The sequence below is a fragment of the Artemia sp. Qi Xiang Cuo genome, chromosome 10, assembly GCF_049724085.1.
Source record: "Artemia sp. Qi Xiang Cuo chromosome 10, ASM4972408v1, whole genome shotgun sequence".
Taxonomy (NCBI): Eukaryota; Metazoa; Arthropoda; class Branchiopoda; order Anostraca; family Artemiidae; genus Artemia; species Artemia sp. Qi Xiang Cuo.
In genome coordinates this window covers 33,675,950-33,693,751 of record NC_142803.1, presented here as the reverse complement: position 1 = coordinate 33,693,751, position 17,802 = coordinate 33,675,950, and the positions used below count along the sequence as shown (strand labels likewise).

At 35.4% G+C, this 17,802-nt stretch overlaps 1 protein-coding gene across 1 annotated transcript in view; it reads right to left on the bottom strand.

Annotated features, from left to right (window-relative positions):
* The window catches only part of E(z) (histone-lysine N-methyltransferase E(z)), a 133,409-nt gene that overhangs the window by 38,820 nt on the left and 76,787 nt on the right, over positions 1-17,802 (bottom strand). Inside the window, exon 10 of the mRNA XM_089095367.1 lies at positions 5,160-5,427. Coding sequence (XP_088951493.1) covers positions 5,160-5,427 — 268 coding nt within the window. The remainder of the gene's footprint in view (positions 1-5,159; positions 5,428-17,802) is intronic.

Below are 17,802 nucleotides of genomic sequence, written 5' to 3'. Positions count from 1 at the left end.
GAATGGGAGCTAAAAGTTTGAGTTCAGCTTATAAAAGTCGAAAGAAATTGGAGGTCAACTAGCCCCCTGCCCTTTTTTCCCCAAACCCATCCAATAAAAGTTTTGAGATAGCCATTTTATTGAAAATAGTTCAAACATTTAGATAACAAAAGATCCAGGATCAACACAAGGCCCCAGAGCCTATTGGCAAGTGTTTTAAGTTGTGCCCAGGTTTTATATAAGGGTTATAGGGTTGGTCGCAGAAGGTTTTATATAAGGGTTGGTCGTATAAAGTTCAAAGGTAGCTCATTTGATTGGAAATTGAGAGTTCAAGAGTAAAAACTGATCGGCGGGCATCTAACCCCCCCCCCTACACCCTCTTTTCCTTAAATGCATCCGATGGATTTGAGATAGCCATTTTCTTTGAAATAATCTAACAATCAAATAATAAAACTTCGGGGTCAACATCCCCCCCCCAGACAGCGGGGGAACTAAGGGTTGTAACTTGCGCCCCGGGGGTGTATAAATATTTATGGAAAAAGTGGTCGTGTAGACTTCGGAGGGGACTCAAAAGATTAAAAATTCAAAGTTATAGTTCCCTTTTTCAGAGGCAAAAGTGATCCAATGGTAACTAGCCACCCACCCCACCAACCCTCTTTTCCCCTAATGCATCCGATCGAATATTTATATAGCCATTTTGTTCAAAATTGACCAAAAATAATATAACAAAAACTCCAGGGATAACACCCCCCCCCCGCCCCCAGAGCCCGGTGGCAAATGTTGTAAGTTATGGCCAGGGGCATATAAGGTTTTTATGGAAGGGGTGGAAGTACAAACTTCAGGAGGCTCATTCGATTGTAAATCGTAATTTCTAGAGTCCTTTTTAAGAGTCAAAAGTTGTCGGAGGGCAACTAGACCCCCCCCCCAACCCCAAGGCCTTTTTCCCCAAACACATCGAGCCAAAATTTTGAGATATCTATTTTGTTCAGAATAGTTTAAAGATAAAATAACAAAACCTCAGGGTTCGACACAACCCCCCAGAGCCAGTAGGCAAGTGTTGTAAGTTATGCACTGGGGGCATATAAGGTTTTTATGTAGGGGGGTGATCGTATAAACTTCAGAGGTGGTTCATTTGTTTGGATATTGAAAGTTCTAGTCACCTTTTTAAGAGTCAAAAGTGACCTGAGGGTATCTACCCCCCCCCTCACCCACACTCTCTTTTCCCCAAACGTATTCAATCAAAATTCTTAGATAGCCATTTTTTAAATAGTCGAACAATCAGATAACAAGAACTACAAAGTCAACATACCCCCCCCCCCGGGCCCAGGGGAAGACTGTAAATTATGCCCGGAGGCATATAAGGTTTTTATGGAAGAGGTAAACTTCAGAGAGGACTCAAATGACAAGAAATTTAAGGTTGTAGTTCCCTTTTTGAGAGTCCACGGTAATCTGAGGGCAACTACCCCCCCCCCACCGTCTTTTCCCAAAATGCGTCCTATCAATTTTTTGAGAATTTCATTTTGTCCAAAATCGACCAAAGATCATATAATGAAAACTCCGGGATTGGCACAGCCCCCCCCCCCCAGAACTCCGGGATTGGCACAGCCCCCCCCCCAGAACTCCGGGGCAAGTGTTGTAAATTAGGCCATGTGGACATATAAGAGTTTTACGGAAAAAATGATCATAAATCTTCGTCGGAGGCTCATTCTATTGGAAACCGGGGTGCAACTAGCCCTCCTGCCTTCTTTACCCCAAATCCATCCAATCAAGCTCTTGAGATAGCCATTTTGTTCAAATAAGTCAAAAGATCGGATAGCAAAAACTCCGGGGTCAACACATCCCCCAGAGCCTTGGGGCAAGTGCTGTATGTTATGTCCCGTTGGCAAATAAGGTTCTTATGCGAGGGTTTTGAAAATAGTTTAAAGATAAAATAAACCAAACCCCCACCCCCCTCAAAAGACTTAAAAACTATATTTTTTTTCAAAACTCAAGCGAGCTGACCCCTGGCCTTCGCTGCAGTTTAATTTTATTAGCTCTTTCCAAAACTGTTCGAGACACCTATATTCTTCACTACAAACAAGAATATTGCTACTGCCCGTTTCCCTAAGGATAAAAGCATAAGGCTTACTGTGTTTTTGGCACTTTACTAAACCGAATTATATTACAAATATTTTCTTTTGCACTTATTACAACATTGAAAATAAAATGAAAATTGCAGTGAAACCAGACTATAATTTACCAATCCATTAGGCCCTGCGGATTTCAATATTCCCGAAGTTTTCGGGATCCCGAAAATCTTGCAAAAACGGAGCGGCAAAAACGCTTGGGCCTAGAAGCGTCAAAAATTTAAGTCCGGCCCTGAGTGAAACAAAATCTTGAGCTGGTGAGCTTTCAGCAATTAATATCATTATATATAAAATATTCAATTTAATTTTATTAGTTTTTGCTAAAACTGTTAATTTATTTGGAATAAAAATTATTTTGAAATAGGGAATTTTGAAAACTTGAAGCTTTGGTAAACAAGAACGAACAGAAATTAATTTAAAAAAAACTTTCCAAAAAAGGGTTTTCTAAAGAAAAGTAAAAGCCATATGAAACTTAAGATCTGAAAAAATAGAAACCTACAATAACTCAAATTTCAAACCGACCAGAAATTGCTATTAAAGAATAAATGAAACCCATAACAAACAAAAATTAAATGAACAATCATAGCAAAAAAACTTATAAACAGGTGCTAATATGAATGAATAAATAAACCTTAAAACGAGTAAAAATATTTTGCTAGTAAAGTACAAATGAAACCAAACCGAACAGAAATTAAATAAACAATCATAGCAAACAAACAACCAATAGGCACTAATATAAATGAGTAAATAAATCTTAAAACGAGTGAAACTTAAATTAAATATCCGAATAATGCTTGAAACGAACAAAAATCTCTTCGAACAACATTTTGGGTTTTGCTCCTTCTCTCACTGTATATAACCAGTATCGTAAAAATTACAGTAAAATCAAATTTTGAATTGATGAGCTTTCAGCAATTAATATCATTATATATCAAATATTCAGTTTAATTTTATTAGTTCTTTCTAAGACTGTTCAAAAAAAATGTAGCTTCACTACAAATAAAAGTTTGGATACTGCCCCCTTCCCTAACGGTAAAAGTCTAAGGCCTATTACGTTATTGAGCTTTACTGAAAATAAATTATCTTAAAAATATTTTCTTTCCCAGTTATTTCAGCATTGAAAATGAAAAAAAAATTACAGTGAAATAAATTCTTAAATTGATGATCTATAAACAATTAATAACATTATATATCAAACATTTAGTTTAATTTTATTTGTCCTTTTCAAGATTGTTCAAGACACATATAGTTTTCAGTAAAGCGCCAATGAAACAGTAGGTTTTAGACTTTTACAGTGAGAGAAAGAAGAAAAACCCAAACTCTTGTTTGTAGAGATTTTTGTTCGTTTCAAGCTTGATATGCATATTCAATTTAAGTTTCATTCGTTTTAAGATTTAATTATTCATTCAAATTAGTATCTATTGTATGTTTGTTTAATATGTTTGTTCATTTAATTTCTGTTCGTTTTGGGTTACATTAAATACTTCAATAGCAAAATATTTTTGTTCGTTTTAAGCTTGATTTGTATATTCAACTTAAGCTTTACTCGTTTTAAGGTTTATTTATTCACTTATATTAGAATATGTTGCATGTTTTTTGCTATGATTGTCTATTTAATTTCTGGTCGTTTGAGTTTCATTATTTTTAAGAACAGTTTATGGTGTGTTTAACTTTTTGTTATATTAGATTTATATTTCTTTTGATTCTGAATTTTAAATGGCCTTTACTTTTCCTTAGAAAACTTATTTTTTGCAAGTTTTTTTTTAATTATCATCTTTCTGATTTTTTTATGATTTTTTTAAATATCATCAAAAGTATCATCTTTCATGGTCCATAAAGGGCTTACAACTGAATTTCTGAGGGACGTGATTAATATATTTTGAAAGAGCATAAAAAAGGCATGAAGTGGTACAGTCACCTTATTCCTAGGTCGGTAATATAAACTGCTCCAAATTTACTTTTTTCTGGTTCTTAATTTTGTCACAGTTGACTCAATTTACTGGTACACTGGTTTAAACGAGCGACACTAATGAATTAAAGAAAACATAGCAATTTTAAAAAAGATTCATAAATTGTTTATTCAATTGGATCATAACAAGTCAATGCCTGTGGATTATATAACCTTAGAAAAATGAGTTATAACCAATTAGTAAAAATATGTTAAAATAGTTTTAAAATGTTTACTAGTTTGATTGAAAATGTGTTTCTTAAAAGAAAAACTATCCAGCTGATATGAGGAAAAATTTGTTGGTTCTGAGGAAAAATTTCCAGCTGATTCAGTAATTAAAATTATTATTATTTTTTTTTTTTTTTTTAATGCTAAAACATTATTTTAAATAAAAACATTATTTAAAAAACTTTTATATTACTCCCTATTGGTTGTTTGTTTACTATGATTGTTTATTTAATTTCTATTCGTTTTGGCTTTCATTTATACTTCAATAGCAAAATATGTTTGTTTTTTTTAAGCTTGATTTGGATCTTCAATTCAAGCTTTACTCGTTTTAAGATTGATTTGCATATTCAACTTAAGCTTTACTTGTTTTAAGATTTATTTATTCATTTATATTAGTATCTGTCGTACGTGTTTTCTGCGATGACTGTTTATTTAATTTCTGTTCGTTTGGGGTTTCAGTTATACTTCAGTAGCAAAATATTTTTGTTTGTTTCAAGCTTGATTTGCATATTCAACTTAAACTTTACTTGTTTTATGATTTACTTATTCATTTATATTAGTATCTGTCGTATGTGTTTTCTGCGATGACTGTTTATTTAATTTCTGTTCGTATCGAGTTTGAGTTATTGTAGGTTTCTCTGTTTATTATGATCTTAAGTTTAATATGGCCTTTACTTTTCCTTAGAAAACTTATTTTTCGGATTTTTTTTTTTAATTAATTAAAAGGGAAAGCCTGTTTTAGAGCAGTCTAATCGTTCGTGTATCAGCCGATCTCGATATATACTAAAAATTCCCTAGGTACCTGACGGCCTTAAGAATACAACCAAAATAGAACTAAAAAACAGACGAAGAAGGAACAATAATCAGTACAAACTTACAATCGTGTTCACATGAGCAGAATTTTTCGCAGAAATTGTGGATTTGGGCGCAAAAACAATTTGGCGTAGTTGCATCGCATGGTAATCCTGGATGACCACATGGTACGTAATTATATAGCATAGTGACAGCGGCATCTTTTTTTGTTACAGGTCGAATTGGAGTTTTCCTTACGGCTTTCCTCTTTTTTGTTTGAGACTCATAGTTTCGCACGTCAGTGGACGTGGGGAGTGAAATGTCCGCTTCTTCGTCCATAGCAAATTGGTAGACCTTAAGAAAAATAAATATAGATTATATAACAGCTAAACTATTATGCTAAGCATGATATATGTATCTCACTATCTCACTGGTTATTTTTTCTTCTGTTTAAAAAAAATTCAAGGAGCTCCAAAAAGGAAATGCCACAAGTAACTAAGGCTGCCTTTTTCAGGCGAAGTAAGCAAGTGACGTTGAAATCAGTTGATCTTTGATATGGACGTCACACTGCCAACTTAAAAAAACATAAAATATCTCAGCCACTGGTGGATATCAAAATCAGTTTCCAACTTGTACATGACAAACCAGTATCCATTGCGTTTTGGACCACTTTCTATTAGCGATCCCTGAGTAGCTAACACTTGACACAAAACTGTAGTTTCACTAAATACACTCATTTTACTAACTATACGGTTTAAAAGCACCGATTTCTAGTTCTAGTTGATGCAAGCATCACTCCATAAGCAGTTTCTAAGAATGCACTTTTTTTTCTTGTGATATCTTTAAGATAAAGCTTTACAGGCAATATTTTACGTGTAGGATCTTGATGGGGAGGAGTTCGTCTCCTCTATTCTTAAGTTTGTCAAAGAGGCTAATCCAGAAAAGGAAGCACCTTGAACAAGATTTCGCTGTTGCTTAAAAGGTAGTATTAGTGGTACCCCATGAAATGTCAAATGTTTTTGTATCTGCAAGGAAGTACTGCATTTAACATTGGATTTCAGTGTCGGGTTGTTCACTATAGTATAGAGCAAACAAGTTTTTTTGTTGGTTCTGAAAATGTCTAGCTTTGTGCCAAATAAGGTGCATTTGGTGAGAATTGTATTGCAATATTTTATCATACAGTTCGTGGTAAAGCACTGTAATTAAAGAGCGATTCGGCTCAATAGAAACTGAAACTCTAGAAAAAGAAATTCTAGAAACTCTAGAAAAAGATAGAAGCTTAAAAAGAATTGGCTTATTATGCTGATTCTAAATATAATATATAAGATTCATAAAGTTTAGTGTTACCCATCAATAGTAATGAGCCTGAAAAAATTTGCCTGGTTTTTGAAAAAGGGGAGAAACGGCCATTTATATAAAAACTATATACAAAAGTTTTGAAATACAGTTTTACAGTAATGTTTATAAGTAATCTTCCCATTAGCTCCGTTGCTAGATTGGACCCTGACAAAATTCAGGATGTATTCACTTTTTAGATGGTTCAAACGATAGATAGCATATCTTTATGAAGTTAAATAAACGAGGCTTTTAAAGTAAATTTAATCAGATCCACTTCTTATATCTATTAATTAAAAAAACTTTTTCCACAAAATAAGTTTTTCAAACAAAAAGTACAGAACTCCATTAAACCAAAAATAGAATCAAATAATCTACCAAGCATACAACTACCATAAATTAGTATCAATAAATAAATGAAACCCAAAACAAACAGAAATTAAAATAAAGAACCGAGTCAAACTCAAAACGAGCTGAAATTATTATGAGTAGGGTTCAAAAACCCTATGCTCTCTAAAAGCTAGAATATAATTTTTCTTTACTGAAAAAATTCAAATGAATGTGCATTGTCAGTCACATATACATATGCTGATATTTATTCCTTAAAATCTTAATTAATTTTTGATTTGTTAAAATTATAAAAGTGAAAACATTTAAAAAAAATTTTCAGTAAATAAAAACTATATTCTGGCTTTTAGAAAGCATAGGGGGTTTTGAACCCGAAAAACTTATTTTGTGGAAAAAGGTTTCTTAATTAATTTCTGTTCGTCTTATATTGACCTAGTCTTTTTCCGCGAAAAAGGAAATAATAGTTTGAATCTTTTCGGTTTTCCTTTAAGAATTTATAGTTTGGACTGCTATTTGTATGCTGAAGAAACTTTTCAGCACTTTTTAACAACATAAACTGTTTTGAAAATCATCACACAAATAGTAGTGTTTAATTTAGTCATATACATCCACTACTTGATCTGATAAATAAAAGTTAATACCATTCCCAAAAAATTATATCTATGCTCTTTTACAGCCTGGATACAATTACACTCTTTTGATCTAGTAAATTTTAAGAGCAGAAGTAGCAATAGAAGTAGCCCCGAAAATTTGAAATTAATACCCTCAGCATAATGGGCAAATTAAATAACAATGGGGGGTTATGCTGACCATTCAGCTATACTGAACAAAATGACTGTCTTAAAATTTCGATTGGAAGTGTCTGGAAGATTATGAGCTAAAGAAGAGGACACTAGAACTTTTAATTTTCAATCAAATTAGCTTCTTTAAAATTTCAATGATATTATTAGCTATGATAGAGCATCACTGCCTATGTCCTTATATGCCCTATAGTGCTTATATGCCCTTTTAATACCTGCATGCATATTGGTGTTTCGTTTAATTGAAACTCCTCCTAAACGTTCCCTACAAGTTTCAACTTAATTCCATAAGTGCCGTTAGTTACAGTAACCGTACAAGCAGCATTAAATGAATACACAGTGTCTTCTGGTTAGCTGAAAATCCACAACCTATGAAGGTATGAAGGTGGAATTTTCAGAGAATATTTCTGTTGAACGAATGACAACCTGCCATCCGTACGCAGAATGTCAAAACGGCATACCAGCAGTATCTTAGGAACAGTTTCGTGTGTGAAATTAAAACTTACAACGCTTGTTTTGGGGGATGTTGAACTGACCAAAAGACAATATTTGCATCACAATACCAATACTCCTACTCCTACAACTACTGCTATTATTACTATTACTACTGTTAACTGTTCTCCTACTGCTACTACTATATTTACTGGGTCTACTACTACAACTAATACACCTAAGGGTATTAAGGCGAAAATTTTGGGCAATATTGTCACTGTATTGAAATAAATCAAAACACACTTGACCATATAGGTTGTCAAGAGGGCGTATCAGCAATGCCTCAGGACCAGTTGATGGTATTAAGTTAAAAATTTCATCGTGTGTTGAAGGGGATCTTGAAAAAAGGTGCTATATACATGCTGCTAATGCTACTACTGCTACTACAACTATTGTTCCGCATAATTACTGAACCTTTCAACAATGCGTCATCTTCGACACCCAAAGATAACGTTCCAATGGAATCCAGGGGGCTCAAGACGCAGAGTCAGGTGACTACTCTACGACGGACTTTTTTTTCGAGGTAAAATCTTTAATTAGGTGTCGTTTTCTTAGACCACACTGCCGTTCTATGATCAACAAATAAACTTTCAAATGGGGATAAATCGATTTATTTAAACAGTGAAAAAACAGGTACAAAAGTCCAGATATTTCGATCACATATACCGTCTTTCTACTGAAGACGGTCGTTGTATATGTGATTAAAATACCTGGACTTTTGTAACTGTTTTTTCACAGAAGCTTTTCTGAGGGAAGTAAAGAGCGAATTTGAAATATAAAACGCTTATTTGTTCTACGCCGGACTTACGAAAAAGACCGAGCAACAATAAACACTGCTATTGTGCCAGACTGGGCCGATGTATTAGTCGCTGCCCATCTTCGAGAAGAATGGTGGAGTCTCACTGATGCCCTCTAACTAAGGTTAGAGGAACTAAGGTTCAGCAATGCTGAAAAAATTTATGTCTCAAAGCTTCGTTTGTATATTTGTTATGGGAGATGATGGGCGTGGGGAGTGGGGTTCTCAAATCCCTTTGACTCTTAAAGAGGGCACTATAACTTTTAATTTAAAATTAAACCCGTCTGAATTTAATACGAACATCCATTCCATAAAAAACTTATATGCCCCCGGGGCATAATTTAAAGGCCTTGTCCCAGGGCTCTGGGGGGTTGTGCCAACCCTGGAATTATTGTTATGTCCTTTGGACTATTTTAAACACAATTACCATCACTCTTAAAAAGGAACCAGAACTTCCAATTTCAACCAAATGAGCCACCACTAAAGCTTATACAACCATCCTTTCCATAAAAAAACCTTAAATGCCCCAGGGGCATAACTTACAACCCTCGCCCTCAGACTCTGGTTGTTTGTATCAACCTCAAGAGCCTTGTTATATTATATTTGGACTATTTTGAACAAAAGGACTGTCTCAAAATATATATTAGATACATATCAGGAAAACACGACGTGTTTATGTGTGTGTGAGGGGTAGCTGTGTTTTGATCACTTTGACTCTTAAAAAGGGCACTAGAATTTATGATTACCAATCCAATGACTCCCCTCCAAGGCATATACGACCACCGTTTTTGTAACAACGTTATATGCCCCAAGGGCATAACTTACAACCCTTTCCCTGAGAGCTGAAGGGGGCGGGGGGTTGAATTCCTCACAGACATAATTTTAGAAACCAACTACGATGAATAAAATTGTTATCTACAAATTTTGATTGGAGGTGTTAAGGTAAATGCTGAGCGTGGAGGGGGGGGGGCTGTTTGATAACAAATCACTTTGACTCTTAAAAAAGGAACTATAGCTTCCAACTTCAAATCAAATAAGCCCCATCTGATGTTTATACGACCGCCCATTCAATAAAAACCTTACATGCCCTCATAAAATAACTTACAACCCTATCCCCAGGGCGCTGGGGAGTTGTGTCATCTCTAGAGACATTATCAAATGTTCTTTGGACTATTTTGAAAAAAAATATAGCTATGTCATAATCTCAATCAGACGCGTTTGGTGAAAGAAGGGGTTTAGGACAGGGGGGAGGGGGAGGCACTAAATGCCGTCCATCACTTTTGACGCTTAAAAAGGAACTAGAAGTTTCGATTTTCAACCAAATGAGCCTCTTCTAAAGTTAATCAATCATCCTTTCTATTAAAACCTTAAATACCCCCTGGCCATAACTTACAACCCTTACCCCTAATCTCTTTCAAATAATTCATTTGGCAAAAAAAAAAAAAAAAAAATCTTGGGTTTGTTTCAACCCCAAAAGCCTTGTTATATGATATTTAGACTATTTTGAATAGAATGGATATCTCAAAGTTTCTATTAGATGCATTTTGGGACAATACGACGCGTGTGTGTGTGGGGGGGGGGGATAGCTGCCCTCTGATCACTTTGACTCTTAAAAATAGCACTAGAGCGTCTGATTACCAATCCAATGAGCCCCCTCCGAAGTTTATATGGACAAGCTTTCTATTGTGGGAATGTTCTTTCTGAGTGGAAATGTTTAGGGAAACAATGGGCTTGCGGGGATTCTCCCTTCAATTAATTTCGACTATTAAAAAGGACAATAGCTTCTCAATTTCTAATTGAATGAGCCCTTTTTAAAGTTTTTACAACTACTAGTTTTTAAAGCTTTCTATAAAAAAAACCTTATATGCCCCCAGGGCATAACTTCCAACCTTAGGCCTGAGGGCTGTGGGGGGGGGGGAGTGGTTTTCATACTCAAAGACATAATTTCCAGAATATTCAACCACGTTCAACAAAACGGCTATATCAAATGTTGATCGGGAGTCTTTGATGAAATAATAGCCATGGGAGGGGAGGGGGGAATTCGCCCTCTGATCGCTTTTGACTTTTAATTAAAAAAAAAATTCACGGAATAAGTTTTTCAATAAAAAGTAAAGAACCCCATTAAACCAAAAATGAACAATAATAGAATCAAATAATCTACCAAGCATACAACTACCACAAATCAGTATCAATAAATGAATGAAACCCATAACGAACAGAAATTACAAAGTAACCGAGTCAAACTCAAAACGAGCAGAAATTAAAATGAGTAGAGTTCAAAACCACTATGATTTCTAAAAGCCAGAATAAAATTTGTACTTTACTGAAAAAAATTCTTTTAAATGTTTTCTCACTTATAAATTTAAGAAAGAAAAAATTAATTAAGATTTTAAGGAATAAATATTAGCACATGTATATTAAACTGACAATTCCCGTTCATCTGAATTTTTTTCAGTAAAGTGCAAATTCTATTCTGATTTTAAGAAAGCACAGGGGAAAGCATAAGAAAGCTATGGGGGGGGGGGGCTTGTCATCCTCAAAAACATAATTTACAGACCTTTCAATTGATTGGATGCGTTTGCGGAAAGGGTGGGCATAGGAGGGGAGTTAGTTGCCCTCCAATCTCTTTTGGCTATTAAAAAGGGCACTAGTCCTCTCAATTTCCAATTGAAAGAGCCCTTTTTGAAGTTTCTACGACAACGCAATTTATAAGAAACCTTATATGCCTCCAGGATACAACTTACAACCCTTGCCCTGAGGGCTTCGGGGGGGGGGGGCGATGTCATCCTCAAATACATTATTTCTGGACCTTGCAACTACGTTGAACAAAATAGCTATCTCAAAATTTTGATTGGATGTGTCTGGGGAAACAGTGGACATGGGAGGAGGGCTAGTCGCCCTCCAATCACTTTTGACTATTAAAAAGGGAACTAGCCCCTTCATTTTCTAATCGAATGAGCCCTTTTTGAAGTTTCTATGATAACTCCTTCGATACAAAATGCCCTGGTCTAAACAGAAAAAAAAAAATAAAAATACATTGTGCCAACATCGTTCTTTACTTAGGTAGCGCTATTGCGCTGATAACAGCACCAGCCCTCGCAATTCCCAATTGAATAAGCCCTTTTTGAAGTTTCTACAACAACACTTTCTATAAGACCTTATATGCTCCCAGGGCATAAATTACAACCTTTGCCCAGTGGGCTGTGGGGGGTTTGTCATCCTCAGACACAATGTCCGTACCTTTCAACTACGTCAAACAAAATGGCTATCTCAAAATTTTGATTGTATTTGTTCGGGGAAATGATGGACGTGAGAGGGGTGTTAGTTGCCCTCCAATCACCTTCGGCTATTAAAAAGGACTCTAGCCCTTTCAATTTCCAACCAAATGAGCCGTTTTTGAAGTTTCTACGACAACGCTTTCCATAAAGCTTATATACCCCCAGGGCATAACTTACAACACTTGCCCTGAGAGCAGTGGGGGGGGGGTTTCATCCTCAAAGACCTAAGTTCCAGAACTTTCAACTACGTTGAACAAAATGGCTATCTCAAAATTTTGATTGGATGTGTGTTGGGAAATTGGCGGGCGTGAGAGGAGGGTTAGTTGCCCTCAAATCACTTTCGACTGTTAAAAAGGACACTAGTCCTTTCAATTTCCAATCGAATGAGCCCTTTTTGAAGTTTCTAAGACAACACTTTCTATAAAAAACTTATATGCCCCCCAGGGCCTTACTTACAACCTTTGCCCTGACGGCTGTGGGAGGAGTGTCATCCTCAAAGACATAATTTCTGGATCTTTCAACTATGTTGAATAAAATGGCTACATCAAAATTTTGATTAGATGCATTTGAGGAAATGGTGGGCGTGGAAGGTGTGTTAGTTGCCCTCCAATCCCTTTTGACTACTAAAAAGGGCACAAGCCCTTCCAATTTTTAATCGACTGAGCCCTTTTCAACATTTCTACGACAACTCCTTCGATACGAAGTCCTCTGGTCTAAACAAAAATAAATAAATAATACATTGTGCCCATATCGTTCTTTACTTAGGCAGCGCTATTGCGCTGCCTATGATTAGATTTTACAGTAAAGACCATTGATCGATTCTTACCTTCAAACACACACAATATTATTACCTAAAGATAAGGATTCGTACAAAATGTTTTTAATTTACTAAAAACAGGATCTCCTTAGGAACTCATTTAACTAAGTCCGTTTAAATTTACAACAAAATATATATTCTGTCCTTTCAAGCGCATCGATAAATGCCATAGAATTTTTGACATATTTTCCACCAAATGCTTGGTCTACTAAATCCTGAACTAGTAATAAATCTACTTTTTTAATGAGCAGCACTATTTTTTTAAAGATTATCTGAACTGATCTGGGTATGTACTTTCTTTAGATTTAGTAACATCGTTAGATCTGGATTTAGAAACTGGTTTAGTAACTTCTGACCGTGAGTTTGTTATGGGCAGCATAAGTTTTTCTCTACGTTTTATGGTTTTTCAACCGTATCGTCACCAAATTTAAAAACAGGACAATAAAAAAAATAAATATAAAAAAAAAAAAATATAAAAAAAAATAAATAAAAAAAAACGCTGATAGTCCGGACGCCAAGTGCGAAAAACTCACCCCCCCCCCCTTGTTGTAAAAGGTACAAATTGTTGGAGAAGGGATTGTGGTCAATTTGACCCTGTTGATCACGAATCTGTCGGGACCCGTGACCGCCGGCACCGGCAAGACGGCAAGACTCAAATTTCAAATGTTTAATTTTTTGATGACGTAACAGGAGTAAATTCTTAATTTTTGCTTTAACTGAAGAAAAATTAACGAAGCTTTTGTTTAATTATTTTTCTCTAAGCTAATTTTGCAATCAGAGCACCAAAGCATGCCGGAATAGAAATAACCAGATGCAAATAGACTCATCTAAACATTGGCTTTAGCAAAAAAAAAAAAAAAAAAAAAAAAAAAAAAAAAAAAAAAGACATCGAACAAAGTATAATGATAGATGATATAGTGATAATATTTCGTGACAGATTAAAAAAAACACTGATCACAAATCTACCAGGATCCTTGATCTCTGAGCTTACTTGGAGCTCAACTTTTTATACGTGTATTTAAAAGAAAAAATTCATGAAACTTAGCTTTTGTACCTTATACCCTCTCCCTCTCTTATACCCTCTCTGGATACGCTCTGGAATATAAACACCAAGTGCTTTGACCTTCTTCTCGACCTCTAATGCCTCTGTTGCTAATACACGATGGATAGTGCAGTTGCTTAAAGTCAGATGTAACTTGTTAAGAACATGTATAAGTTTCTTGCTTCTTGTTTGTGGTACATGAAGATACCAAGTCCCATGCTCTTGGGAGTTTCAAGCTTACCAACTTTAAATAAGATATCTTGTGCAAGGTTCACTATTGATTGCTCAATGTGAAGTGGCACAGCATAACGAATGATCAGGCATTCAGGTGGAGTCTCTTGTTGGCCAAACAGAAAAGCAATCAATTTGAAAAGCAGTGGTGGGACCATTGAGTTGGCATGATTGTAAGAGATTTCAGTGGAAGATTCTATTTTTCTCCAAGTCTTTACTGTATCTAAAAGCTCAGGTCGAAGTTTTTTGCTATATAGAAGAAATTTTTTCTATCATCATGCTCATAGATAGAACTGGCACTTGTAACACTTCTGCATGTATTTCTCGGTCTCATTGAATGGTATGAAAGTTCAACGAGAGTTGAGCTGATTGGGGGCTCACTAACAAAATCGGAAGTATTTTCTGCCAAAGATACCTTGCTCTCATCATTGCTGCCTTCACTGTCAGTATGATCTAAGTTTAGGTCAACATTTTCTTCATTAGACAGTAGGAGGTAATCTGAAACATTGGAGCTGTCATCTGACACATCAAGGGATGAATTCACCACCGAAACCCTCCCTTCAGCATGTTTCAGCAGCCCTTCAATTTGCCTTGAAAGATCTCCAACTGACACTTTGTTGTTAAAATAAAAATAGGTTTGTTGACCTTTTTTGTGCTAATTTCCAAAATTTTCCATATTTTTCTTTCATTTTTTTCTTCAGGAGTAAAAAGTCATTTCTTATCAAGTCAATACCTGATGATATTAAAAGTTCTGGAAGTCTGCTCTTGATCTGACTTGTTGTATATACTTTGCCCTTCATGAAGCCAGGATGGAGTTCTTCAATGAGCTCATCTGCTATTGTTTCCTTAACATGAAACTCTTCTGTCTTAGGCTTCCTTTTGAGGAATTGTAGCATATACTTTTGATGGTACATGGCTTCAATACTGACCAGGTTTTGGCTGCGACATTTGAGTAGCAGCTCTGGATCTGTTTGCCACAGAGTGTCAGCATGTGCCTTTATATTATGTTGTCTAGTTTCTGTCTGAATTCTCAACAGCTTTCGTTTCTTGCTCTTCTTATTCCCTTTTCTACCACGAAACAAACAGCATGACTTGTAGTCAAAACTGCCTTGAGATAATTGAGAATGGGTGGCTTTTTTTGGAGAAGAAAAATCAGGACTAAGTTTTGGATTAAGGGGGCCACTTCCATCAGTATGAAACTTGCAGACCCGAAAAGCTTTGCGGCAAGATCTATGCCAGATTATTGCAGCTTCTGAAAATTCAGGCCGATTCACATTATTTTTCAAAGTCTGATACTTCAGGTTGCATCTGCACTGTTCGGTAACAATTGACTTAATTCGATTTTTATCTTTAATATTATGCAATAATTCTTAGGTTTGTGTCTGGCAGATAATTTAACGCTCATAGTTTAGCCTGGACTTTGCATCAGAACTAAATTCCAGATACTTCAGCTTATTTTTCATAATAGATTCCATTTCATAGCTTAAAAAAACATATATCAGTATCTCTTCAAATCTGAAAAGGATGTTAAAACTCTAGACCAGTCTGAGTGAATACTAAGCAGGGAAATAACAATTTAATGTGAAATAAATTTTATTTTACTTTAAAGCTTCATTTTCTTTCATACCTTTAGTACTTAATGCACTTGTTTTGCCATAATTTATATATATCATTACACATCAAGGGCAGATCCAGAGGGGAAGTTAAGAGGGTCAGTATGTTCCCAAAGGTGCCAAAATTGACGAAAAAGCACCCAGTTTTTGTTCATCATTCAAACTTTAAAAGAATATAAGGAAAACCTTGCCATAATCTAATTGGAAATGTCAGCAAATGATACATGGAAGCTTTCAAAAGTGAAAATGTGATGTTCTTATCATTGTATGTTAAGAGAACTTACAGTGCATGAATTTGTGTTGGTATATGACATTGTTAAAGCTATCATTCCTATGAATTTGGAAGCATCCCAGCAAACAGGCTTGAACAGGCTAAAAGTTTTACTTCCAAAGATAGTAGACTTGGGGTTTTTATTATCCTTAGGGTCTTTTAGCCAGTCAGTAAAATAGTTGCAGAAAAGGCAGAAATAATGCCACTGGTCCTTTAGAGTTATAAAAAATGAAGTCGTACTGCCTGTAACCAGATGCCTGTAATTACTTTACAATACACAGTACTCTGTAAAGCAATAAAAACAATGCCAAAAATTGCTCTGGTTTGTCTAATTTTGATGTTAACTTTGCTGATGATTGCTTTTGGTTTTTGTTTTCAAATTTTAAATGTTTTATTAAAAAAAAAAAAAAAATAAGGCATCCACACTAATTCATGAAACTCTGTGTTAAAGTGATTTTAAGGTTGTAGGGTGAAGTAGTGGTTGTTGCCTTTATTTCTCCCTTTACAGGAGAGGTAAACTATGGCCCTAATGTAATTAAACTTTGGTAGCGTGCCTTAGGCTATGACCTAACTAATGAGGTGTACCAGCTGGTAATATTCGAGGGACTAAATTTAGATTGTAGAGAGGTTGGCTAGAACACAATACTTTTATTCAGTTAACATACACCAGTAGAAGTTTTGATAATATATATATTCTACTGGAACCGGGGGTCTCAGGGAGACAAAAGGTATAAGAAATCTACAATTAGATAGACCGCAATAAGATACTTATACACTCACAATAATCTGACAATATTTCAAGGTATTTCTAAATCAACGGGCGAGAGGTCAGTCCGGCATGAGATTAGTATATCTCGCCCCGTTCCCATAAAATGTATCTTTTATGCATTCCGTCAACCACACCTTATCAGGGCCCACTGACGCACATAGATAGGAAGCGGTGATTTCTCAATTTCCTATTAAGCATACACATGCCAGGATGTGTTCCTTTATCTTAATAAAAAGTGCTATTTCGAAACTTTTGTATTTGCGTCTTAATATTTTTACTAAATTCCAAATTTGACTTAATTAGATAGCGTCACCACAACTCCTTTCCCTCCTGAATCAGTAACTGAATGACTTTCATGCAGGACCAGCAAAGGACAGCCATACCTTTTGAGAACGTTCACCCATTTATTAATTTGGTTAATTTGGAATATACTACCATACCAAGACAACTAAGAAACAAAAACACCATTTGATTCAGAATTCAGTACTGTATCCAAATTACAATCATTACTTGCAGAAATTCTTTCCAGAAACTAAAAAAATTTGTCATTGGCAGGATTCTGTGCATTCTCTAAATTCTATAAATCAAGCTTTTCAGCAGAAGAAGGTGTAAAGGGGCAGAGTGGTTACCCTGTATTGTAGGGTACAGAGAACCTGCCAATAGAACCAGGCAGAACCAAGATATGCAGTAAGAAATGATTGGCTTTTATCTACCGCTTCTATGAATCTGTGCAATTTTACAGCCCAATTGACTGAATACTGTACAGTAAAATAAGATATTTTTATCAGGGCTAGCTAATCTGCAGCTTAACCAAAGAACCGATTCAAGGACAGGCCCTGGGGTTGTGGGTGCTGTGGCCTAGACCAATAAGGAACATGACATTTTTTCTATCTTCAAAAGAACAGCAGAATTTTTGTTTATTAAAAGAAATAAAAAT